This window comes from Empidonax traillii, unplaced genomic scaffold (assembly GCF_003031625.1).
Source record: "Empidonax traillii isolate 1590-97213 ecotype Southwest subspecies unplaced genomic scaffold, ASM303162v1 scaffold218:size1087226, whole genome shotgun sequence".
NCBI classification, from domain to species: Eukaryota; Metazoa; Chordata; class Aves; order Passeriformes; family Tyrannidae; genus Empidonax; species Empidonax traillii.
This window is the reverse complement of record NW_020955411.1, coordinates 752,906-773,353: the sequence shown is the minus strand read 5'-3', so window position 1 is coordinate 773,353 and position 20,448 is coordinate 752,906. Positions and strand designations below refer to the sequence as shown.

The 20,448-nt window shown below is 54.1% G+C and overlaps 1 protein-coding gene across 3 annotated transcripts; it reads right to left on the bottom strand.

Annotated features, from left to right (window-relative positions):
* Nucleotides 1–398: 398 nt before the first annotated feature.
* Nucleotides 399–20,349, bottom strand: TMEM151B (transmembrane protein 151B). 3 transcript variants are annotated; one of them, XM_027887684.1, is made up of 3 exons: nucleotides 20,044–20,349; nucleotides 10,620–13,080; nucleotides 399–5,832 (listed from the first exon to the last, which is right to left on the bottom strand). In XM_027887684.1, the coding sequence occupies exons 1-2, from the start codon at nucleotides 20,134–20,136 to the stop codon at nucleotides 11,644–11,646; spliced, it is 1,530 nt and encodes a 509-aa protein (XP_027743485.1). In that variant the 5' UTR covers nucleotides 20,137–20,349; the 3' UTR covers nucleotides 399–5,832; nucleotides 10,620–11,643. The 3 variants fall into 3 exon arrangements, with proteins under 3 accessions (XP_027743485.1, XP_027743486.1, XP_027743487.1); XM_027887685.1 differs by having other exon boundaries at nucleotides 10,770–13,080; XM_027887686.1 differs by having other exon boundaries at nucleotides 10,897–13,080.
* Nucleotides 20,350–20,448: the final 99 nt, after the last annotated feature.

Sequence of the window (20,448 nt, the reverse complement as noted above, 5' to 3'; positions counted from 1 at the left end):
TCTTTATAACCAGAGGCTTACCTTGCCTAGTAGTGATCTTCTGTGCAAACTTGTACAAAAAAACCCTGTGTTTTGCAAAACTTCAAGCTAGAGGGGTCCCTGCGGGACTGCTGGCCCACACAGCCCACAGTATTGAAAACGGAGGAGTTTCTTTGGAGTTGGAACAAAATGGAGCGGCTTCCTTTTGCTCTACAGGCCATGGCCACCTGAGGAAAGGACAGGGCACATACTTGACTGCCTTGGTCCTTTGACCACCCCATTGAGGAGATGTCATCAGGGAATTCAGCAAGTGGGCTGACTTCCATCCCCTCCTGCCCTCTGAGCAATTGTATGGGGGCTTCACATGCCTCCACACCTGCCCAGCACCAGTGCTCACAGACCCACTGCTGGCAACCACCTCAGTGAATCATCTGAAACTTTTATTACACCGATTTGGTTTACAATCTTTGTACTTTGATATTTCCAACAAAAAAGGCAACATTGTGATATACTGTTTGTACATATATAGAGAGACAGACAGAGCTAGATCATATTGACAGAGTTGAAAAGTAAAAACTGTTTCCCAGTGTTCACAAAAGAATTTATCCACCACGTACCCGCTTCTGCCTTGCCCTGCCTGATGGATACAGACACCTGTGGTGCCGCCGGCCCCCGGCCGACGGGACCTTTACCTGCACCGTGTCACACCCGTACAGATCAGAAGGATGGAGTGCGAGGCTGTCCCCTGTGGCACTGGCCACGCAAGGAGCGCGGACAGGGCTCAGCCCCAAGCCCTCACAAGTTTGCGTAGCTCCCTTCTCAACTACTGATGGAGGCTTCAGGGGCTACATCTGCAAGAATTCCTAAGCAGAACAAGCAGCTGTGAAACCTCCCTATCTGGGCATCTCCCACTACTTGTTTCCCATCCTCGAGACCGAGGTATTGAATATACTTATTTATTTTTATTTGCATTTACAAAATATTTCCACTGGATGACACACCTCAATGAGATGAGAACTCATGTTCAGAAACAGCAGAAAAGACCCAGATCAGCATTAGGCTGATGAAGCAACAGCTCCAGCAGTGAGGGTGGTGGCTTGATGGGGGTGGCCTGGTCCTGAGCAAGCTTGCCTGTAGCTCCAAGGACAGGGCTGCAGCTAGTCAGCCAGTTGTGCAATGAAAGCTCATGCTGGGAGGGCAGCGATGAGATCCTACAGACATGCTAGCAGACACACGAGGAGGAATTGACTGCCAGAGCAGTGAGAACAGGGGAAGGAAAGAAAAGGGCTTGGGAAAACATGTCATCACCAGAAAAAACTGCTGGCTTGCTTTCCAGGATATTCACTGCTCCTTTTCCAGCAAACAGTCCTGAGACTGTTAACACCACCTAAGTACCCTCCAAATCCACTCCTGGGCTGCCACAGGCAGGAATGCCTGGACAGGTAGCTGTTGCCTGGAGAACCCTTTGCCATCCCTCCCATCAATCTCTTGGCCAAAGAGCAAAGCCCACACCAAGCCGCCTGCACCACATGCCCACACCCAAGACTAAGAATCAACTATCCGCCAGTCTGCAAGGGCTGAAACCACTTCAAATGCCACATGTTGGCTAAAACTGAAAGGTCTGCCAGCAACAGCAGATTGTATGAATGTAAACATTTCCACTGTTGGTGGGTCGCTTGTCAGCTCCAGGTCCAGTTACCACACAGTGGGACTGCCTTCCAGAGCGGTAACTAGCTGGTCACTCTGTGCTGGGAAAGGAATGTGCCTGCGCAGGGCCAGGACAGACCCCTTAGCTCTCCTTTGAGATCTATTCCCAAGGAGTACTGTCAAGCTTTGAGGAGGGGGGTCAATCTGTGGGCCTCTGTCTGGAGGAGGGAATGACCTCCAGCACTGTCACCACCCACCAACACTGCATGAGTGGCACTCAGCTGTAGAGGCACCCCAGCCAAGCTGGGAACATCCCCCAGCCCATGGATCTGCGTCAGAGAGACGGGGAGAGATGAGGGTGGCCGGAAAGTAAAGGAGGGGGAATGACACAAGGGCTTGCACTTGGGCTATGCCAGCGGGTGCCCCATCAGGCTGGAGCAGGGGTGCCCGGCTCGCTCCGTCATGGAGCAGATGGCGAACCCGGCTTCCGCTGCTCTGAGCAGAGCGCACGTGGCAGCAGGAGTCGGTGGCCAGCTTCCCAAGCCTGACGGCTTCTGCTCACAGAGACCCAGGCATGGATTTGCAAGGTGTCACAGTGGCATATGTCGCAAACAGGACAGCAGGCTGATTTGAGCACTGACTGGGGGAGGAGGAGCAGACTGCCACGGCGATGGGCAGAGGCTGTGCATTGAAATGATTGCTGTTCAGCCTCCCTTTGCTCCCATGGAGCAGGATTTGTCCACACTGAGCTTCTTCCCTGCCCGCTGGATACTTGCTGGCCCTCTGCACAGTCAGACAAAGTGCTAGTGGCTGGGGTTCAACAGCAGGGGGGAAAATGGGTGTCCTGCGCATTGCCTCTAGGACATCACAGTGAAGCTATCTCTGGACAGGGTGAGGGCTTGAGCTGGGGCAGGCTCAGAGAATTTCCAGATTGCCTCTTATAGGGGCAAACTATGAAACTGAACTGGGGAGGAAACAGCATGCTTGTAAAACATGGCATCAAGCGCTACTGGCCTGAAATGCACAGTCCAGCCCATACAACTCTACAACCCAGACAACTCACACAAGCTCTCCTCATTGCTGGGGACCTACCAATTTATGGCACTGACCTCTACATCACCACCCCTGTCCTGTGTGCAGCAGTCTGCCTCCAAACTCCTCTACCAGCTAGCCCCATGCACCACCCTGCTGACAGGGAGCTTTTGGCTAACCTAGATCCTTTCCTGCTTCTTCCTTCAGTTGCAGTGAAAAGGGACAAAACCTGAGCTCATGCGACTGGGAAGCTGGGGAGTGGCACAGAGCCAAACCCTGAATTGGTTTCCCTAGGTGGAGGGGATGGCTCAGAAATGCAGCATTCCTCCTCCCCACAGGGTGTGCCTGAAATAGCCAAGCCTGTCAGATCCCTGTCTCCGGCCGTGATGGATTAGCCTCTTCAAGGCACAGGGCAATTTATTCATTAGTGACATTTACACCTTGTGGCTGCATTAGCCATCACGGTTGGTGACACGTGCTCAAGCTGTCAGTGCTGGGCTTAGAGGCAACATCGCTGTTCCAGCAGTGCAGCAAGACATGGCCTGGGCACCTCAGCTTGGGAATACCTCCTGCCTGTCTTCTCAGCCAGAGCATGCACTGACTGCTTTGTCTCTTGGGAACCACTCTGTTCCCAAGCGTCTCCACCAAACACCCTGCTCCCTTTGTTTCCTCCCCCCCCACTCCCTGCCTTGCAGCACCGCTGTTCCAGCACCGCAGCCTCCTGCCCTGTCTTGCCTTCTATAAAAACCACTGCACCCGCAAAAAAACTTGTTCTCCTACCAACCCTCCTCTCCACACCTTGCTGAGCATCCACATGCTATTCTGCCCTCCATCAGCGCGCCTTGAGCAGCCCGCAGCAGAGCTGCCCTCAGCCCCAGCAGAGAAGCACAGAGCACACATTTGGAGACTCCAGTGGACGTGCTGCTTTTACCATGATGCTGTCCTCTGCCCTCACACTGCCACAACAGCCAACCTGCCTCACCTCCCCAGGGGCAGCACCAAAGATCTGGGGACCGGGACCACCAAAATGTCAAGGCCTTCTGCTTTCTAACTTTGGTCTGTTGAACTTACCCTGATTACCGAGGCTCAGACAAGTGCTGTGTGAAATTCTCTGGAAAACCACAAGGTGATACCAGGATGTACTGCTGCAGCTCTCCCCCAAGCAAGGAGGAGGTATGCCAGGGCAGGGAGCACTGCTGGAATGCTGCACACCAGCAGGGCATTGTGAGTTCTGCCCACAAGCACGCTTGAGGTCATCATGTGTCTGCTGGCATTTCATGGCTGGCCCACAGCACCCAGCAGGGACAGGACCCAAATGATGTGAACACACAGCCTCAGAGGAGTTCAGGGGAGAGGGGTCCTTTGGCTACCTCACAGGAATGACAGTTTTCCCATCGGGTTTGGGGAGGGTGGGAAGAGACGGAAAGCATTGTCCAGGGAGCAGATCCAGCAGCTCTCCTGTTTCAGGCAGCCAGCAATGGATTAGCTTGTTCTCAAACACAGCTTGCTCCATGCTTTTATCCCTGCTCCCTGGCACTCACTGCAGCAAATGTGACACTTCACACCATCTTCTCACAGAAACCAGGTCAGGAGTTTCCTCTCGCAAGGAACAAGCAACGCTCTGTCACCCTGAAGAGCCCTTGCCGCAAAGGTAGATGGGTGTCACCAGCCCAGAGCCACAAACACACCAACCCTCTGCAGGGCCACAGGTCCCAGCTGTGCACACAAACATGCAGAAGCCCACCCTGCCATGCGTGCGTGTGTAGGTGGATGGCCAGGTCACACCTCAGAGGAAGACTTTAAACTCCAGCCTCTGTTCCAGCCTACCCCACTGCGAAGCCACAGGGCCACCCTCCCAATCTGCCTTGAGCATTTCTTCTCCACCAACACAACAAGGGCTGGAAGGAGTGGAGAGTTTAAACCCACCTCACCCCCAAAAATTATTTTTTCTTTAAGGAAGGAACAGCAACACAAAACACTTCTCACAACTGTTAAGGCCTCCTAGTCTCATTTCAGTTTGAAAAAGATGTTGGCATTCCCAGTGTGAAATCCTGTTATTTTGGGGTCTAATTGTCACTGCTGTTTCCCACTGGCTGAGCTGTGCCGTGCATTTTGCTCCATCAGACATATCACTACTCTCATTCCCCTCTGCTTGGCCCCTGGGGACAGGCTCTTCCTGGGGGGCAGGTGCAGCACAGAGCCCACCAGCTCCTGGCACGGCCGAGCAGGAGGTGATGCCTGCTTTCAGCTGATCCTCCCCCTGCATCTGCTTCAGGAGATGTGCTAGACTCAGGCTTGTGTTTTTCCAAACTTTTACCCTGACTGGTTCATGGGCTGCCATCCAAAATCCGAATTCATGGCACAGCAGCTGACAGCGCTGCTAATGGACATTGGGACCATGGGACTGATGCAAAGTACTACGTCATCTCACCACATTCTAGCTAGGATTTTTCTTTCGCTAATGTGAGTAGCTAAGATTGCAGAAGCAGCTTGTGCTGATGGAGAGTGAAAGAACCTCATGTGTCTGTGTGTGAAGTTATTTTGTTCTACAAAATCCGTTAAATTTTAATCACAGTAGGTGATCCATCCATTCACGAAGTTCAAAGGACTGGGGAGGGTTCAGGATGGGCACCAATATCTCACAAGCTTCATTTCCCCCAAATGAAGTTTACAAAAACGGAACAAACAAAATGGCCCAACAAAAACAGTCTTCCTTGGGAATGGGGGGAGGAATAAAACCCACTTAGCTTTCCAGCAGCCTCTGTGCTTATTCTCGGTGCCGGATGGCCATGCTGCACATTGTAATGAGCTCCTGAAAACTTGGCAGCTTCTGGAAGAGTTGCATAGGTGGATGATATACCTGTTAGTAGAGCCTGTGTATGAGCCTGTGTATGAGGAAGAGGAGCTTGCTGAACTCCACAGGGAAACCGTCCCTCCCCCAAGACAGACATATGAGGTAAGGAGGGAAGAAGGAAGGGCAGGCCACGAGGTCATGGGTCTTGCCGGTTCAGTTCTGTCCTTGGGACCTCTTTTCCCTCAGGTGCAGAAAGGTTATGGTCCTGTGGGAGAAGGTTCCTCTCCCATTGCTGTGGAGGTCAGTTTGCTTGTTAGCTTGCTTTTGAGAGAGTTGACGAGATCACATCCACGGGCATAACGTTCCCCTTGGTGGAGCAGCTGTGATGGAGGCAGTAGAGCAGAACAATTCAACCCACTGCTTGCAAAAACAGTAGATATTCAACATTCATTTATGTTGGTCAAGTCCCAACACAGATTCTATACATCAAAGCAACACTGTGACAAATCAATTTGTCTGGACTCAAAGACAAACCCCCTCCAAGGAGCTGCTAAGCCAAGCTCACATTAGTATAGTACCACTGGCTTCAATAAAATTACACTAGGAATGAGCATAGCCCATTAATTTCTACCTGAAAAGTGACTATGCTCGTTTCCACTTTTTCCAGAATGCCCACAGGGGAAACAGCCCCAGGTGGGCTCAGCCCCAGTTCCCCACTGGGTTCCCAGGTCCTATGAACCAGCCTTTGGTCCCCATGCATACCTGGCTCAGTGGAGACTCTATGCCCAAGTGCATCACAGGAGGCAGCAGCACCAAACAGAGCTATCACTTACACCATGTCTCATTTCTGAGATCACCGGGATACAGATCATATTCACACAGACCTTATTCTAATATGAACATGAATGAAACATGATCAGAAGCACATATCCCAACTTGAGACTTACAGCTCTTTGGTAACACAACATCTTGGTGGTAGTATAGTATTTCAGACCCAGACCCTACAGCTACTGCAGCAGAGAAGGAGCACACTGCAGCAAGGTTGCACCCTGCTCATGTAAGGCAGTGTCCTGGTGATATTAGACAGTTGTACTGAAGCTGTGCTTGGAAAGGTTGGAAGAAGAGCTGAAAAGGTGTTATTTGTCCCATTGGCTAATCAGCAGGCACTGTTCTACTGACATCGGATGCTACTTAACTTTCTTCAACTTCCACTTAATAAACCTTTTCCTGCAGTCCTCTCCCCATGGGCATCCATCAGTTATTAAACATCTCTCCAGCCCTTTGAGTGAAAAGACAACAAAGAGAGCAGGGACTGGCTGGATCTCTAATGTGCATTTTATGGGGAGCAGAAAGGGAGGGGGATGTTCAGCAGCTTCCCCGGCCTTAATACTGCACCTTTGCCTGGTGTGTGATTCTGGAAGGCCCAGGCTTGGCCATAAGCTGAGATTCCCTCTACCCATCGTAACAAATGCCCCTACAGCTGCTCACTCTGACAGCCCTCTCTGAAACCTCCTTCCTTGGTGTGGTGTGAGACACGACATGCAGCGGGCTCAAGAAGTACCACCAGGCTGGCTGGTGTCACTGACCAGTTCTGCACAAGCAAAGTGCCAGGTGCTATCTGGGAAGCTTCCAGTGTGCTGAAAGATAGATAAATGCATGGCCATGTGTCTGGAAGATGAGCTAATTCAGAGCTTCTTAAGTACCTGACAAACATACTGACAGCAACAGCAAACATCAAATAGCCCAAACTTTTTGTCCACCTTTGCAGCAGTAAGGACTAGCTCCTCTTCTGGGATGCATTAGCACCATGAAGGGCCAGGAAGAGGAGCTGGTAGCATTCCTGTCTCACTCCTTCTAGTATGTGAGGAAAGCTTGCTGATAAGTGCAATGCTGAGCCTGACTCTCAGCCCATGGAAAGCTGCAGTGGGTGAACAATGCATGGAAAAAAACCTAAGCCATCTGACTGTGGAGATCCTCTAGTTATTGCCCACATCATACTGACAAGCACACAGCTTTCACCTTCCCACAGGGCGATGTGCACTATCCCGCTTTTCTTGTGGAAGGGGCCAGCACCTCTGTGTACTCCACTCACTTTGAGGAGATCTTCTGCTCTGGAAGTGAGGATACAGCCTCCCTGACAGACCAAGGCATTGCTCGCACCTTTGGCCCTCTCCTCTTGCCCAGGCCGGGCTCAGAGCAGGAGTGACATACTCACTACACAGGGAAATCTTCTGCACCACCACTCAAACCAGGGTTTGGCAAGTGAGATCAAGACCCTGGGATTGGTGAAGGGAAGGCTACAGAGACCAGGTGATGCCTGCTTGTGTAGGGAAGGCTGGGGAAAAAGGAGCAGAGCCAATTAGACACACCAGTCAATGAAGGAGAAGTAATGGGATTAAGATACAGCAGGGAGAATTCAGGTTAGATATAAAGGAGAAGGCTATCATGAGAGGAGCCATCGAATGAGCTGCCAAAGGAATCGTCATCACCAACACGGACACGGCACAGAGCAGACACAAGTCTGCAGGAGGAGCAGATGCCTGACTGCTGCTCAGCCCGGAGCTGTGGTGGGTGGGTGGGTGGCTGTGTGCTGAGGAGATGGGACAACTCCACAATGGAGAGGCTGTGCTGCCAGAGCAGGGACACACCATCTCTGGGTATCTGTGCTAGTAACCTGCGCCATAAGGAGAATTGTATCAGCTGCCCTTTATCCACTACATCAACACTCAGGAGGAAACTTGTACACAGTCTTTGCTGGTGGTGTCGATGCCAGGAGAGGGAAGGGAGAGCCCAGTTTTCTGCTCTGAACTTCCCTGCCTAGCTAGACGTGTCAGGAAGAACCCCAGTTTCAGTCTGTCCTCTTCAGCTCTACCACTTCTTTGCCAAGCCAGCAGGCAGCTCCTGTTCCTCCTGCCCAGCCCTGCTCCCTTACCATGTCCACGTGTGCCGTTCCCCTTTTCTGAGCCTGAAGCAGGGCACGAATATCTCCACCCTTGCGAGAATGGAGTAGCATGGACCAGGGGGCAGCTCCACCAGGAGTAGTGGGGTAGCAGGGCCAAGAATATGAGGAAGGGGACCTCTGAGAAATCCTGGCATCCAGCAGGAAGCACTAGCTAGAGAGGTCCCACTTCTCGGGGTATTGAGGATCTGGGACAGCCACAGACAGCAGCACTGGGACTATGTCTGGGACCTGGCTGCAGCTGGCACCAGGTACACGGGGAAGGTGTTCAGCAACAGGAAGACTGTACGGATCCTGCTGGTCAGAGCAGCAGCCATGCCTCGAAGATCTATGTGTTCACCTGGACAGACCACCTCCAGAATAAGATTTCACAGGAGAAAATGGGGCAGAGGAACAAGATGAGGCATTCTCATGGAAAGCCCCAGAAAGAGCCAAGGACACAGTGCCTGCAACTCTGCTGCAGGCGCTAAAGGATGGGGGGCCCAGAGACCCTGCTAATCTCTCCCTATACTGAAGACTGTCTTTGCCCCAGGGAGCTAAAAGGCCTGCCAAATCTCAGATAAATCCATCTGTCCAAGGCACCTTGGATGCTGGAGATAGAAAGATGAGCCATCACAGCCTAATTTAAGCAATGTGTAGGAAATTTCAAAGAGAATATGCCAGCAAAGACAAGGTGACCACATTTCTTTCTCACTAATGACCCGTTGCAGCTCCACTGTCTCAGTTCACTGGGACATACAAGAACACACCATTATCTCCCCAGAGTCACGTGGACTCTCAACATTGGCCTTGGCTTACATTAAGCCCTTGGAGAGAGAGGCACAAATGCACAGCAAGCCAAATGTCATTACTGAGCAAGGAAATCCCAGGGTTGCTTTCACCCGGTCTGAAACTGTGCCAAAAATAATGAGAACAAAACGCAGAGAGGGATGTGCCCATACCAGAGAACTTATGCTTCTCTGGCCTCCCAGGGACCCTCTTTAAGCCAACATCTAAGACTAGTGCAAGTAAGGGCAGATGACAAGACAGAATCATAACAGAGTGAGATTTTAAGGGACTTTCTGTTCAAACCGCTCTTCTCCAAACTCCTGTCTGGAGTCTGGAACTTGGGATTCAGGAGGATAAGCTGACTTGAAGGGCAAGAAATGCTGACCAGGATACACAGGGCATGAAGAGCAGAAGAGACTGCTCTGGGGGAAAAGACAAGCAGAGCCCTACAACACCCACAGGTGATGACCGTTCCAGGCTTGCCAGCAAGAGATAATTTTCAAGAGGACTGATGTTGGTGCATGGGTGCATTTGCAGCCTCCTCAAGACCTGGGAAGCAAAGTAATTCAGCAGCATGATGAGAGAAACAGAGCCCTCATTAGTAGCTGGCAGGAGGAAGACAGGCTGGACTAAAGACAATGCCTCACTGTTTGCTGTTACATCTCGCCTTTCTGCGACGGATGTGAAGGCAGACATGCCTCAAATGCCCACTTGCTAAAGGACTTACCCTTGTCACCCAAGACCTACTGCTTTTAGCTGTTGTTTGCCCCATCTGATGAAGGAAGTGTGGTGGGGCTGAAAAGCAGTGCTGTTTGGAGAAACTGCTGGCTGATTTGGCACGTACTTCCCCAAAGAGCTGACTGGAAAGGAGACAGCTTTTCTTAGGAAAAACTGGGTGTCTGCATGCTGCAGCCACTGACGAAGCTTCAGTGACATGAAGGCTCCTTGTCCAGTGTCACCAAGATCCCTTCCAACAGGATAGAAGGGGCAGCACAAAGCTCAGAGCAACCTGCCAGGGGCTAAAGGGCTACACAGAAGTCACATCACTTCTCACAGCCTGATAGCTCCCTGCAAAAAAATCTGTAGTGCAAACTGCTCGGTTTTAACCAGGTTCCCCTCTAACACATCCCTGGCCTCTGTTCTGGAAAGCATTCTTCATGGAAGATGCCTCCTGCATGGGTCCTGCATCCACAGTGGGCTCTCACAGAAAGGGAATCCTTTTGCTCCTCATTTCCCCAGCCCAGGTTCTCTATGCTCCTGCATGCTTTTGCATTTCTCCATCCTAGGCCCTCAGAGCTCTCTCCCAAAACCAGGCTGTCAGGAGCCTGCAGCTCAGAGTCCACAGCCAGAGCCCAGCTGGATCTCATGCAAAATTCACTCATGCAGACATGCACCAACCTGCTGCTCCATTATCAATAGGTGAACTGCAGCTGAACCTACCAGAGCCTTCCTTGATGCTTGTCTGAATCAATTAAGGACTCAATTCAAAGACAGGAAGGGTCCCCAGCCACCTGACGTGCCACCTGATACCATGATGCCGCCTGTCCCAGTGCCATCCTCTTCCCCTTCCCCAGCTCATCAGGGGCCTACCGTTTTCTCTTTCCAGCTGAGCCCTCCTCCAGCAAACACATCGGTAGCGCTGCAGATCTCTGCTCCATCTGGGTTTGCACATTCATCCCTTCCCCAGTGCTGTGTGCCCAAACAGAAAACCCTTTACCTAGGGGATGCTGACTCAGAGCTGGCATGCCGAACCTTCCTAAGGAGCCTGGGATCCTCTGGAGGCGATGCCATTCCCAGCAGTGAGAACAGAGTAACAGTCGGAGCATGGTCTAAAAAAAAAAAAATGGGGAGGGTGGGGAACAGTTGGGGGGAAGGGAAAGAGCTGGATTCATGGCTTTCAGCCTTTGCTTTAACCTGCCGCTCCATCCACGTGCCAGGATGTCCCAGACCTTCCGTTACAGGCAGTTACACCCTGCTCCCAAAGGGCCCATTCCCCTCCACATTGCAAGGGGTCTTGCTCCAGCACGGGAAGCAGGGTGGGCTGAGGTGCAGCAAAGCGCTTTCTGGTGGCTGCTGGTTCCTCAGAGCATGAGCCAGCCTGGAGCCAGGGCTGGGAGCCAAAGCCATCCCCTCCCTGCATCAGGCCTGTCTTTTTATTCTCCCCTTTGGATCTTGATGCCATGAATTACAGTTTTGTGGTTGGTTTGGTTGAATTTTTTTTTTTTTTTTTTTTGCACGTGGTGGTTGGTCTAGAGTTCTGTGCCACATCAGGGGAGCACCAGCACCCACCCCTCTGGGAGGTCAGAGCCACAGTGGGGGGAGCCTTTGCTGGCTGATGGAGCGAGATGCCACGTCCACTCCATCCTGATGTCCTCTTAAGCCTGTCGCCCCTGTGCTCCTCTCCCCAGATCCTGTGGTGGCTTGTGCCAGGCAATGGACAATGAGATCTCACCGCCCTCTGCTTTCACAGTGAGGTCTCCACGCAGGACCCGTTGCGATGGAGGTGACGGTGGTCGTGGTTCAGGCAGCCTTCGTTGCGGTGTACGATGAGAACGGGGAAGTAGAGTGCATCCTGGTAAGGAGGGGGGTCTTCCTCCTCCACAGTCACCTGGCTGGAGAGGCGTGTCTGCTCAGTGGGGCAGCTCTGCTCGTTCAGGCTCCCACTCCGGCTCTGCCAGAGGCAGCTGCGTCGCGAGCCGTACAGGCGGCCCAGAGAGAAGCGGCTGCTGCTGAAGGGAATCCTGGGACTGCCGTTGCAGATGCTCAGAGCACTGCGGGAGAAGATGGAGGAGCTGCTTATAGTCCTGTGGCATCGCTCGCAGTTCTGCCGGTAGCCCCCGTACCGGCACGCAGAGTAGCTGGTGCAGCCGGAGAGCCCCACCAAGTCCATCAGGACCGCTTCCGAGTAGCTGGGCACCAGCTGCTGGTTGGATCGTATGTGCCACTCCAGCTCGGTGCTGTCCACCGTGTTGACGCGGGGCATCCTCCGGCAGAAGGTGCGCTCCTCGGCCGGGGTCACTGCCACGTAGTCGAACCCAAAGAGTTTCTCCACGTGGTAATGGACATAGGAGGTGCGGTACTCATTTAGCACCCTCAGGGGCCAGGATAGGGTCAGCAGAGCTGCCACCCAGAAGACATAGTGAGATACATACCAAGGCAGGTTGTCTGGGTCGGAAAAGGCCACCATGTATTCCTTGAAGTCCACATTTTTGAGGTGCATCCCCTCCCTGGCCTCCATGTAGTCATCTAGGCCCTCGTTCTCTGTGAAGAAGCGGGCCCGCTGGGTCAGATAGGAGTTCTCTGACTCCACATTGGCAAAGCTGAAACACTTGGTGAAGCGGAGCCGCGTGGCCGGGTAGCTCTCCAGGTCAATGAGGTCCTTGGAGATGTCCTTAACTCCACAATTGGAATAATCGAACTCAGCCTCTGCCACATGGGTGTTGACCCGCTCGTGATACACTTGGGTGGTGGTGTAGGCATCCCCGTTGCGGTAGCGGGTAACCTGCCGGGTCCTGCGGACGTAGTGGTAGCTGATGGCCTTCCACCAGATGCAGGGAGTCGCCTGCTGCATCCGCTGCACACGCTCGTGCACGCTCTCCACGTCCACTTTGTATTGCAGCTCGTTGCGGGTGTAGCAGTGCCAGCACTCCACCAGGTACACCACGTAGAGCATCACCAGGAAAGCCAAGGGGATGTAGACGTAGCCGTTGGAACAGGGGCTGTCGTGGTACATCATGGACTTGCCTTTGTAAGCGCTGTCAAAGGTCAGCCGGGTCACCTTGGTGACGTGGCACCATGTCATGGCTCCCATGCAGCCGTACATGAGGAGGGACAGCAGCAGGCATTTCCAGTGGGACTCTCGGCACAGAGACTTGCTGAGAGACTGCTTCACTGGCCGCTGCTGCTCCGGTGGACCGGGGAGAAGGGGAGAGAAAACAAGAGAGGAGTCAGTAGGGTGCAGAAGCAGAGGGAAGGGGAGAAGGCAGCAGGGTGCTAGGGTAGCACCTATAGCTCTGTGGAGACAAAACTGTCAGGCAGATGCCTGGGGCTCCCAGCCTCAGCAGGCAGGCCAGAGGATCTCTCCCAGAATGACAATCACACAGTGCAGGCAACTGTCACCCCCACTTCCCTTCATGGTGCTCTGCCCTTCCTCGGGAGACATCCCAGCTGGATGTGAAGAAGAGCGGTAGAGGACAGCTCTGCTGGCCATGCCCCAAGCATTCCCCTTCTTCAGCGGGGAGTAATCCCTGCCACTGCCCCATCCTGGGGAGGGGTGATGAAGCACAATAAGGTAGAGGCTGGTGGATTTCTCCCACATACATCAGCTTCCACACCCATCCCACCAGGGCAGGCAGCTCTAACTGATGGGTCGTCCCACCTGAATCCCTCCCCACAGCTCATCCCAGTGCACCTCTCACTGCTCACACACCAGTCGCTCCCCTCTTCCAAGTAACGAGCACCAGCAATATTCCAATTCCTCCCACCAGGGCAGCACAAGCTACCTGGAGTGCCTGTAAGGTGGAGAAACAGACCTTCTGCAGCTGGGAATGTCTCTGTTTGGTAATGGCAACGGCAATTCCCACACAACGTTTGGCAGCCTAAGGGGCTCTGAAGTGCTTTTCAAGTATAAACCTCACCAACGGGAAAGTACTTTTCCACAACTGAAATGCAGCCACCTCTGGCAGGAGAGAAAGCAAATATGGAATAACATCCTAAAAAGTGTTCAGGCTGGAAGAGCATCCCACCAATCTGCAGCAGCAGGGAGGGCAGGAGGCCACTCATGGCTGCTAGCAAATGTCCCTGCTTGTGCTGGGATTCAGCTGTGACAGCCCACACTTCCAGAAACTGCTCGCAGGTCTTTTACGGTGAGGGAAGGACAGAACTTCAGCAACAAGACTTTTTAAAGGGACTAGTGCCTTGGTGCCCTGGTGTCTTTACCACAGGAATAATTTGCACAGGGTTTCACACAGACCCATGAAAAAACCCCTGGTTAAGGAAACTTCCGTCACTCTGCAACACTCTGCAGTCTCAAGTATTGATCCACCTTGGTCTGTGAGACCTGACATCATCCCACTCAAAGAAAGATTTTCTGCTTTCTTACATATCCAGCAATTTCCAAATGTGTAACCTGAGAGAGGGGGGCAAGAACTCCATCGCTGTGCAGATGCCACAAAACTCACTAAGAGGCTTTCAGCTTTGCTCTCCCTCCCCACCTGCACGGAGCACGGAGCACCCTCTGCCGTGGCAGGGGCTAACGCCAGCTGTAATGGCACCACTCATGGCACTGAAGTCCAAGCCTGGCTCCATTCTTCTTCATTCCTGAGCACACTGGGCTGGACAGGTTTCTTACTCAGGGATCCCAAAATTGCTGAATGGGCTCACACTGCTAGAAAGCAGGAGGGGCACTTCCACTCTGGCATGAAAAGGAAAATTAAAGCAAGAACCAGAGATCACAAGGCCACTGGCAGGTCTAGGGAAAGATTTGGACCTCTTTAAGAAATGTGTCTTGCTCTCCTGAAGAGCCCCTAAGTGCTGGCTTGGTCCCCTAGAGTCCCACAGGCTAATCTTTCCTCCCTACACCTTGTCAGAGCCTGGTCCACCCCATGGCAGTGGGTCTTCTGCCACCACGCTCAGCAGGGCTGGATCCAGCCCAAATCTTCAACAAAGGTTTCCCTCTTAGAGACAGGGAGCTTCCCTGCCTGCCCACCCCAGCAGCCAGCCAGAGGGACCACTGGTGGCAAAGGGAATGGTGGTACATCCCACTGGCAGTCCCAAGCATCAGTAGCACTGAGCTCCCCTCTTTGGAGCCACCAGCTGAGAGCAAGAGCTGGAGACAGACACCCAGCCCAGGGCTGGCAGGTGGGGCAGTGCCAGTCTTCAGGCAAAACCGAGAGGTGCAGGGTGGCTCTGCTCAGTAGCGCCAGCATGGACACACATGCAGCCCAGTCTTCGCATTGCAACCCACCACTGCAGCATCCTCATGGTCATGGAACAAGAAGGGAACCCCAGCTAAGAGAAAAGGGAGTGGGGAGAAGAAGGGGAAGCCATTCAGGAGGCAGAGCCTCCCGAGCTGTGCCCTCCCTTTTGAAGTCCACGCTGCAGTTATAAGAGCCTGCTCAGATCCCTCTGTCTTTGCTCAGCTGCAGCATGGCTCTCCCATGCTGGAATGCTGTACCACTACCCAGGCAGCTGAAGGTTTCCTCTCCCACTGCTGCCTTCTGTGTTGCAGATCTTCCCTGGCAGCAGCAGCACTGACTGTGAGGATCTAAGGGAGCTGCTCAGCCAAAGGAGCAGCACGGGGAGGGTCTGAACAGGCGCCTCGGGGAGATGCAAGGTACATACTAAACCTATGGTGTCGAAGGCTGAGAAACAGCACCTTGTTCAGGAGGCAGATCCGGAAACAGAGCACAAGGAAAAAAAAAAAGCATTCAGCTCACTCGTTTGCCAAGCTGCGGAATGGGCACCAAACAAACAAGTCTTCGGAGATGTCTGCCTCAGAAAAACAAATTCTACCTCCCAGTCACTCCCCAGGCCTTCACGTTCTGCACTGCCTGTGTCGCAGGAGAAGGGAGATGCTGGCTGTCACCCTGAGAAGATGCAGGCAAGCCCCACTGCGGTTACCTATCCAGGGCAGGGAGCCTGATGCAGCCCAGGCTTGGTTCCAGGAACTGTGTTAGCAGGGCTCTAGTCCATGCATTAGTCTCCTCCTAGGACTACGCAGCATTTAGATACTGCAGTGCTTTTACAGGGTCATGGTAACCCCTGCTATAAACTGTTTACAAACCAGTTTTGTCTTAGGCTTCTGAGGTAAAACACATACACCTCGGCAGCACTGGGGTTTCCGAAAGCTGATCAAGTGCAAATGACGGGATACAACCACAGCAGAGACGGAGGAGGAGCCAGCTGCAGAGTCTAATCCCAGTAGGAACTGCAGCATCCCTGTTCCTCTCCCAGGCTGCAAAGGGCTCACAGGAGCAAACAACCGGCTCCACGGCTTCCCCCCGCAGAAGCAGCTGAATAAGGTTGTCTCCTTGAGCTATTAACCAGCCTTGGATAAGTCCAGCATAACAAACAAGCAGATGAAAAAGCTGGGGAAAGGGAAATCTGTCCCAGAACAGTGTCACTGGGAGGAGAGCAGTCTCTGATATAAATGCCATCGTCATCTGCCCGCTGCAGTCTGATGGAATGAGGCAAAAGACTTGCCCTACTTCACTGCAAACAGGGTTTCCCTCCATCACCAGGAACCTCCCTTATTGCTCAGGCTCAAGCACTGGAGAGCCATAAGCAAATCTGCTATTGCAAGTGCACAGAAACATCTCTGCAGTGCTAGAGGGCAGAACTGGTCCCCCTCTGTGGGATCCCAGTGCCTCAGTTCACCACACAGAACACACAAGGCAACTCTTACCAGGCGCCTGGGCACTAACTGTAACACACGTTGGAAAAGGCAAGGGTTGGGCTCCTGGTATAGCCTCCCCTCCCTCATACATGGCATTTGTCTCTGAGGTGGCAATGTCTCCCTGGCATTGCCCCTGAGATGAACAGAGCCAGAGTCCCACAGCTGCAGTTGCTGCCCTGGGATGCACAGGGAGGGACGGCGGGGATTATTTACAACCAGCCGTGAAGCAAAAGGAGATTCCCACAATGTACAGGGCAGAGGCAATAGAAGGCGGAGGCGGGAGGGATCCTCTTCTAAAAAAAGCCTTGAGGAGACAAACATGCCCAGCACTCCAGTGGCCAAGCACACGGGCCAAAAGACCTTAATCCCCCCTGCAACCTTGACCCTGCAGCTTTGAACACTAAACACCTTCAGAAATCCTTCAAGCTCTTTAAGCTCCTCTCTGTAACAGTTCAGCCCTGGCCCCATCCATTGTCCCCCTGTTTAACAAGTGTTTCCATGTCATCACCTCCCATGCCTCTTACCTGTCTCTCCTTGCAAAGACCTGCCTTAAATCTCCGATGCTAAACCGTCACTTTTCAAGACGCCCTGGGGCTCAGAGGGTTAGGTGTTCTAGAGACAGCCCTCTAAAGGACTTAAAAAAACAATCAAAAAAGCCCCAGAGCAGCAGCCTGAAGGCCCAGGTAGCTCCTGAGTGCCAGGCAGTGGCAGCAGCTTTCAGGTGTCTCCAGTGGGACTCTTGAGCATCAGTTTCCATGGCTCTTCCCTACCATTCACTTACATCATGCAAGAAATGAATGAGATCCCTTTGACCTCAAATCCCTGGAATAAGGTTGGCACGGAAGATCTAGGAATTGCCACTGTCTTCCAAGGTCGTGGACAGAGACTGGCAACTCCTGGCCAGGATGGTCCCAGCAAATACCCACATCACACACCCTATGCCTACAGCCCAGATTGAGGAGCTACCTGAGGTGGCTCAAGACTAGGCAGGCAGCATTGCCAGCTGCAGAGGGAAGAGGAAGGTTGAGCATCCAGGAGCCAGGGAACTCTGCCAGCAGTCAGATCCTGCAGCGATACCAAATTCTCCATTTTACACAGCAACTTGGAGGAGGAATGGTCCCTTCCATCAGATACCACCTGAGCAGCAGGACAAGGACATTTTTTGTCTGTTCCCAGGCTGAAGAGCTTTTCCCTTGGCATTCCCTACCCTCCAAGTATGCATTGCTGAGTGAAATTCAGCTCCATTAAAATTCACCACCATTAAGTGTATGTGTAGGCATGTAATGCCAAGAGGAACATGGGCTCAGTCAGCTCTGGCCAGTAGTTCTTGCTACTTGCCTTGCTGGGACAGAGAAGCACCTGAGGCCCTGCCTGGCTTCTAGGTACAGCAATCTGAGATATGTCAACATGAGGTACCTTCAAAGACAATAGAGCACGTTTCCCATTTTTCAATCCCCAGACATCTCCTCTGGCTCCCCACCTGCCCTGGCCAATGGACCCTGACATGTGGGATTCAGCCACACTGCTGGGATGCTCAGCAATATTGGCGCCAACAGTTGGTTGTGATGGAAATGAGGACATTGCTACAGCCTGTCCTTCTCCCCTCCTGCTGTTTCTGAAGACAAGACCTCCCTGGGTCAGTCCACAAATCCAAGCTCCCCTTCCCACTAAAGTCTCTCCTCATTGCATCACGAGACACCAGTAAGCACAGCACCATTAGGAGAGACTGCAGCTCCCCTCTCCTCCGCCAGCTGCTTCATACAAGTCTGTGACAGCTTCTGGCCACAGGAAGGATGCCCTTAGCCTAAAAAGTGCAGGTCACGGACTGTACCCCTTCTGCCTGCTCTCATGGTGTAAGATTACACTGACACCCTAGTTGGCAGCCACCACAGAGCAATCAGACAATCTTCTTGTAATCCCTACGAACCAGGGGACACTATAGGTGAGGGAAACTCACCTGAACGCTGCCCCTGCTACACTTCTTTCATCCAAAGTGGCTCTTGAACTGGCACCTCTGAAAAGCCACTGTGCTGTCTTGAAAGTAGCACCAGCACTGGCAGAGCACTGACAGCAAGAAACCCCGTCACAGCATGGCACAAGCATGTCCTCATGCTAAAAAGACACCTCATAGTTTAGCTACCCTGGTCAGGATCTGTTTGGAGAGCTGGGCTCAGGGCATCAGGAGTTGTTAAATGGAAGCAGGAAGAGAGGAACAGACACAGAGCAGAGTACACAGTATTTGTACAGCTTCCCAGTCCTTGAACTTCAGCATTCCTCTCCTGCAATTATTTATTTCTAAATATAAGTTGTATATATAGAATAACACTGCATGAGCATGCATGTTCTGTCTAAGCCAAGGAGACAGAGAATACTAGGATTATGCAGCACTCACTGACTGCAACTCCTCAGCAGCAGAGGAGACAAGTGATGCATCGGCTCCTGAGCACCCCACAAGCTGCCCTTTGAGCTGTGCTCTCACCAGAGAGGGCAACCCACCACACCAGGAGAACGCTGTCCTTCCTACACTGCCCAGCTGACTTCCATGGGTCACCAGCCCCACGGCGTAAGGTAGGTCTCACTAGTCGCTGCAGTTGCTTTCTCTCCTCTTGGGAAGCCCAAGCTGCAAGCAGGATCTGTGGAGGCAGACAAAGGGGCTGGCACACCTGCCTATCGGTGCTGCTCCCCAGGCACAGGGCACTCTGCTCTTGAGCATTTCTGGAATCTGCTGCCTGGACTCCAGAAAAGTCTCTCCAAAAAGGGGAGACTGCAGCACATGTGGAGGCAAAGCTGTGCTGGTACCTGGCCTGCCCCAGTCTGCACCTTCCACTCTCTCCAGCCAACCTCCAGCTGGGAGCAGCGACCAGCAACAGTCCCTGGCGTTGCCAGGTCCCCAAGCCCTCTCCCCTGCTATCCACCGCGCCTTCCCTCGCAGTGACCTAGGCAGCTGTGCCACCTCCTGGATGCCCCCAGAAGCCAGAGCGCAGCAAGGCGGGGGTCTCCACTTCCATTTCTCCCAGCATAACAACCTCTGCCCGTGGCAGGAAGCCCAAGCGGCGCCCCGCGCCTCTCTTTGGTGATTTTCTCCCTTCCTCCTCCACCCCGGCCACTCTGGCTCCGGCCCCCGCTCCGGACGGCGTTGGCCGCTGCGTCCCTTCCAGCCGCGGCGGTTCCGCGGCGATCCCCAGGTGACAGGCGAGCGATGGAGAAGCGAAGCGCCGGAGCATCCCACGGGCGGCGGGGACCGACGGGTGGGTTTCCCGGCCCACCCCTCACACCCCCCCGCCGGCCTGCACCGCATCCCCGGGGCCGGAGCGGGGCGAGGGGGGCTCCCGGAGAGGGGGTCCGTACCTGTGCGGGCAAAGCCCGGCCCGGCCCGCGGCGGGGCGGTCATGAACGCGCCATGCAAAGCGGGCGGGGAGAGAGGGTGGTTGGGGGCAGCCCCGGGCTGGGGGCGGCCGCTCTCCTCACCTCCTCTCGGGCCCCCTCCGCCTCCTCCTCCGGAGGCACCGGCGTGCTGCTGCCTCCCTCGCTGGCGGCGGCCGCCGAGGCCGGGGGGGACATGGCGGCGGGGGCGCCCCGCTGGCGGTGCCTGCGGGCTGGGCAGCCGCATTATCCCGCCCGCCGCCGGGCGCTGCCTCGCCGGTCGCCGGGCGGGCGGCGGGGCGGCGCGGCGGGCGGGCGGCGCGGCGGCATCGCCCCCAGCCGCGGCTCGGCGGCAGCGCTGGCCGCCCGCCGGCCCCCGGCCCCGGCCCCGCTGCAGCGCAGCGCCGCTACACGCGGCGGAGGGCGGGCAGAGCCGCGGTGGGAGGGCCGCGGCGGAGGCGGGGGGGGGGGGGGGGGGGGGGGGGGGGGGGGGGGGGGGGGGGGGGGGGG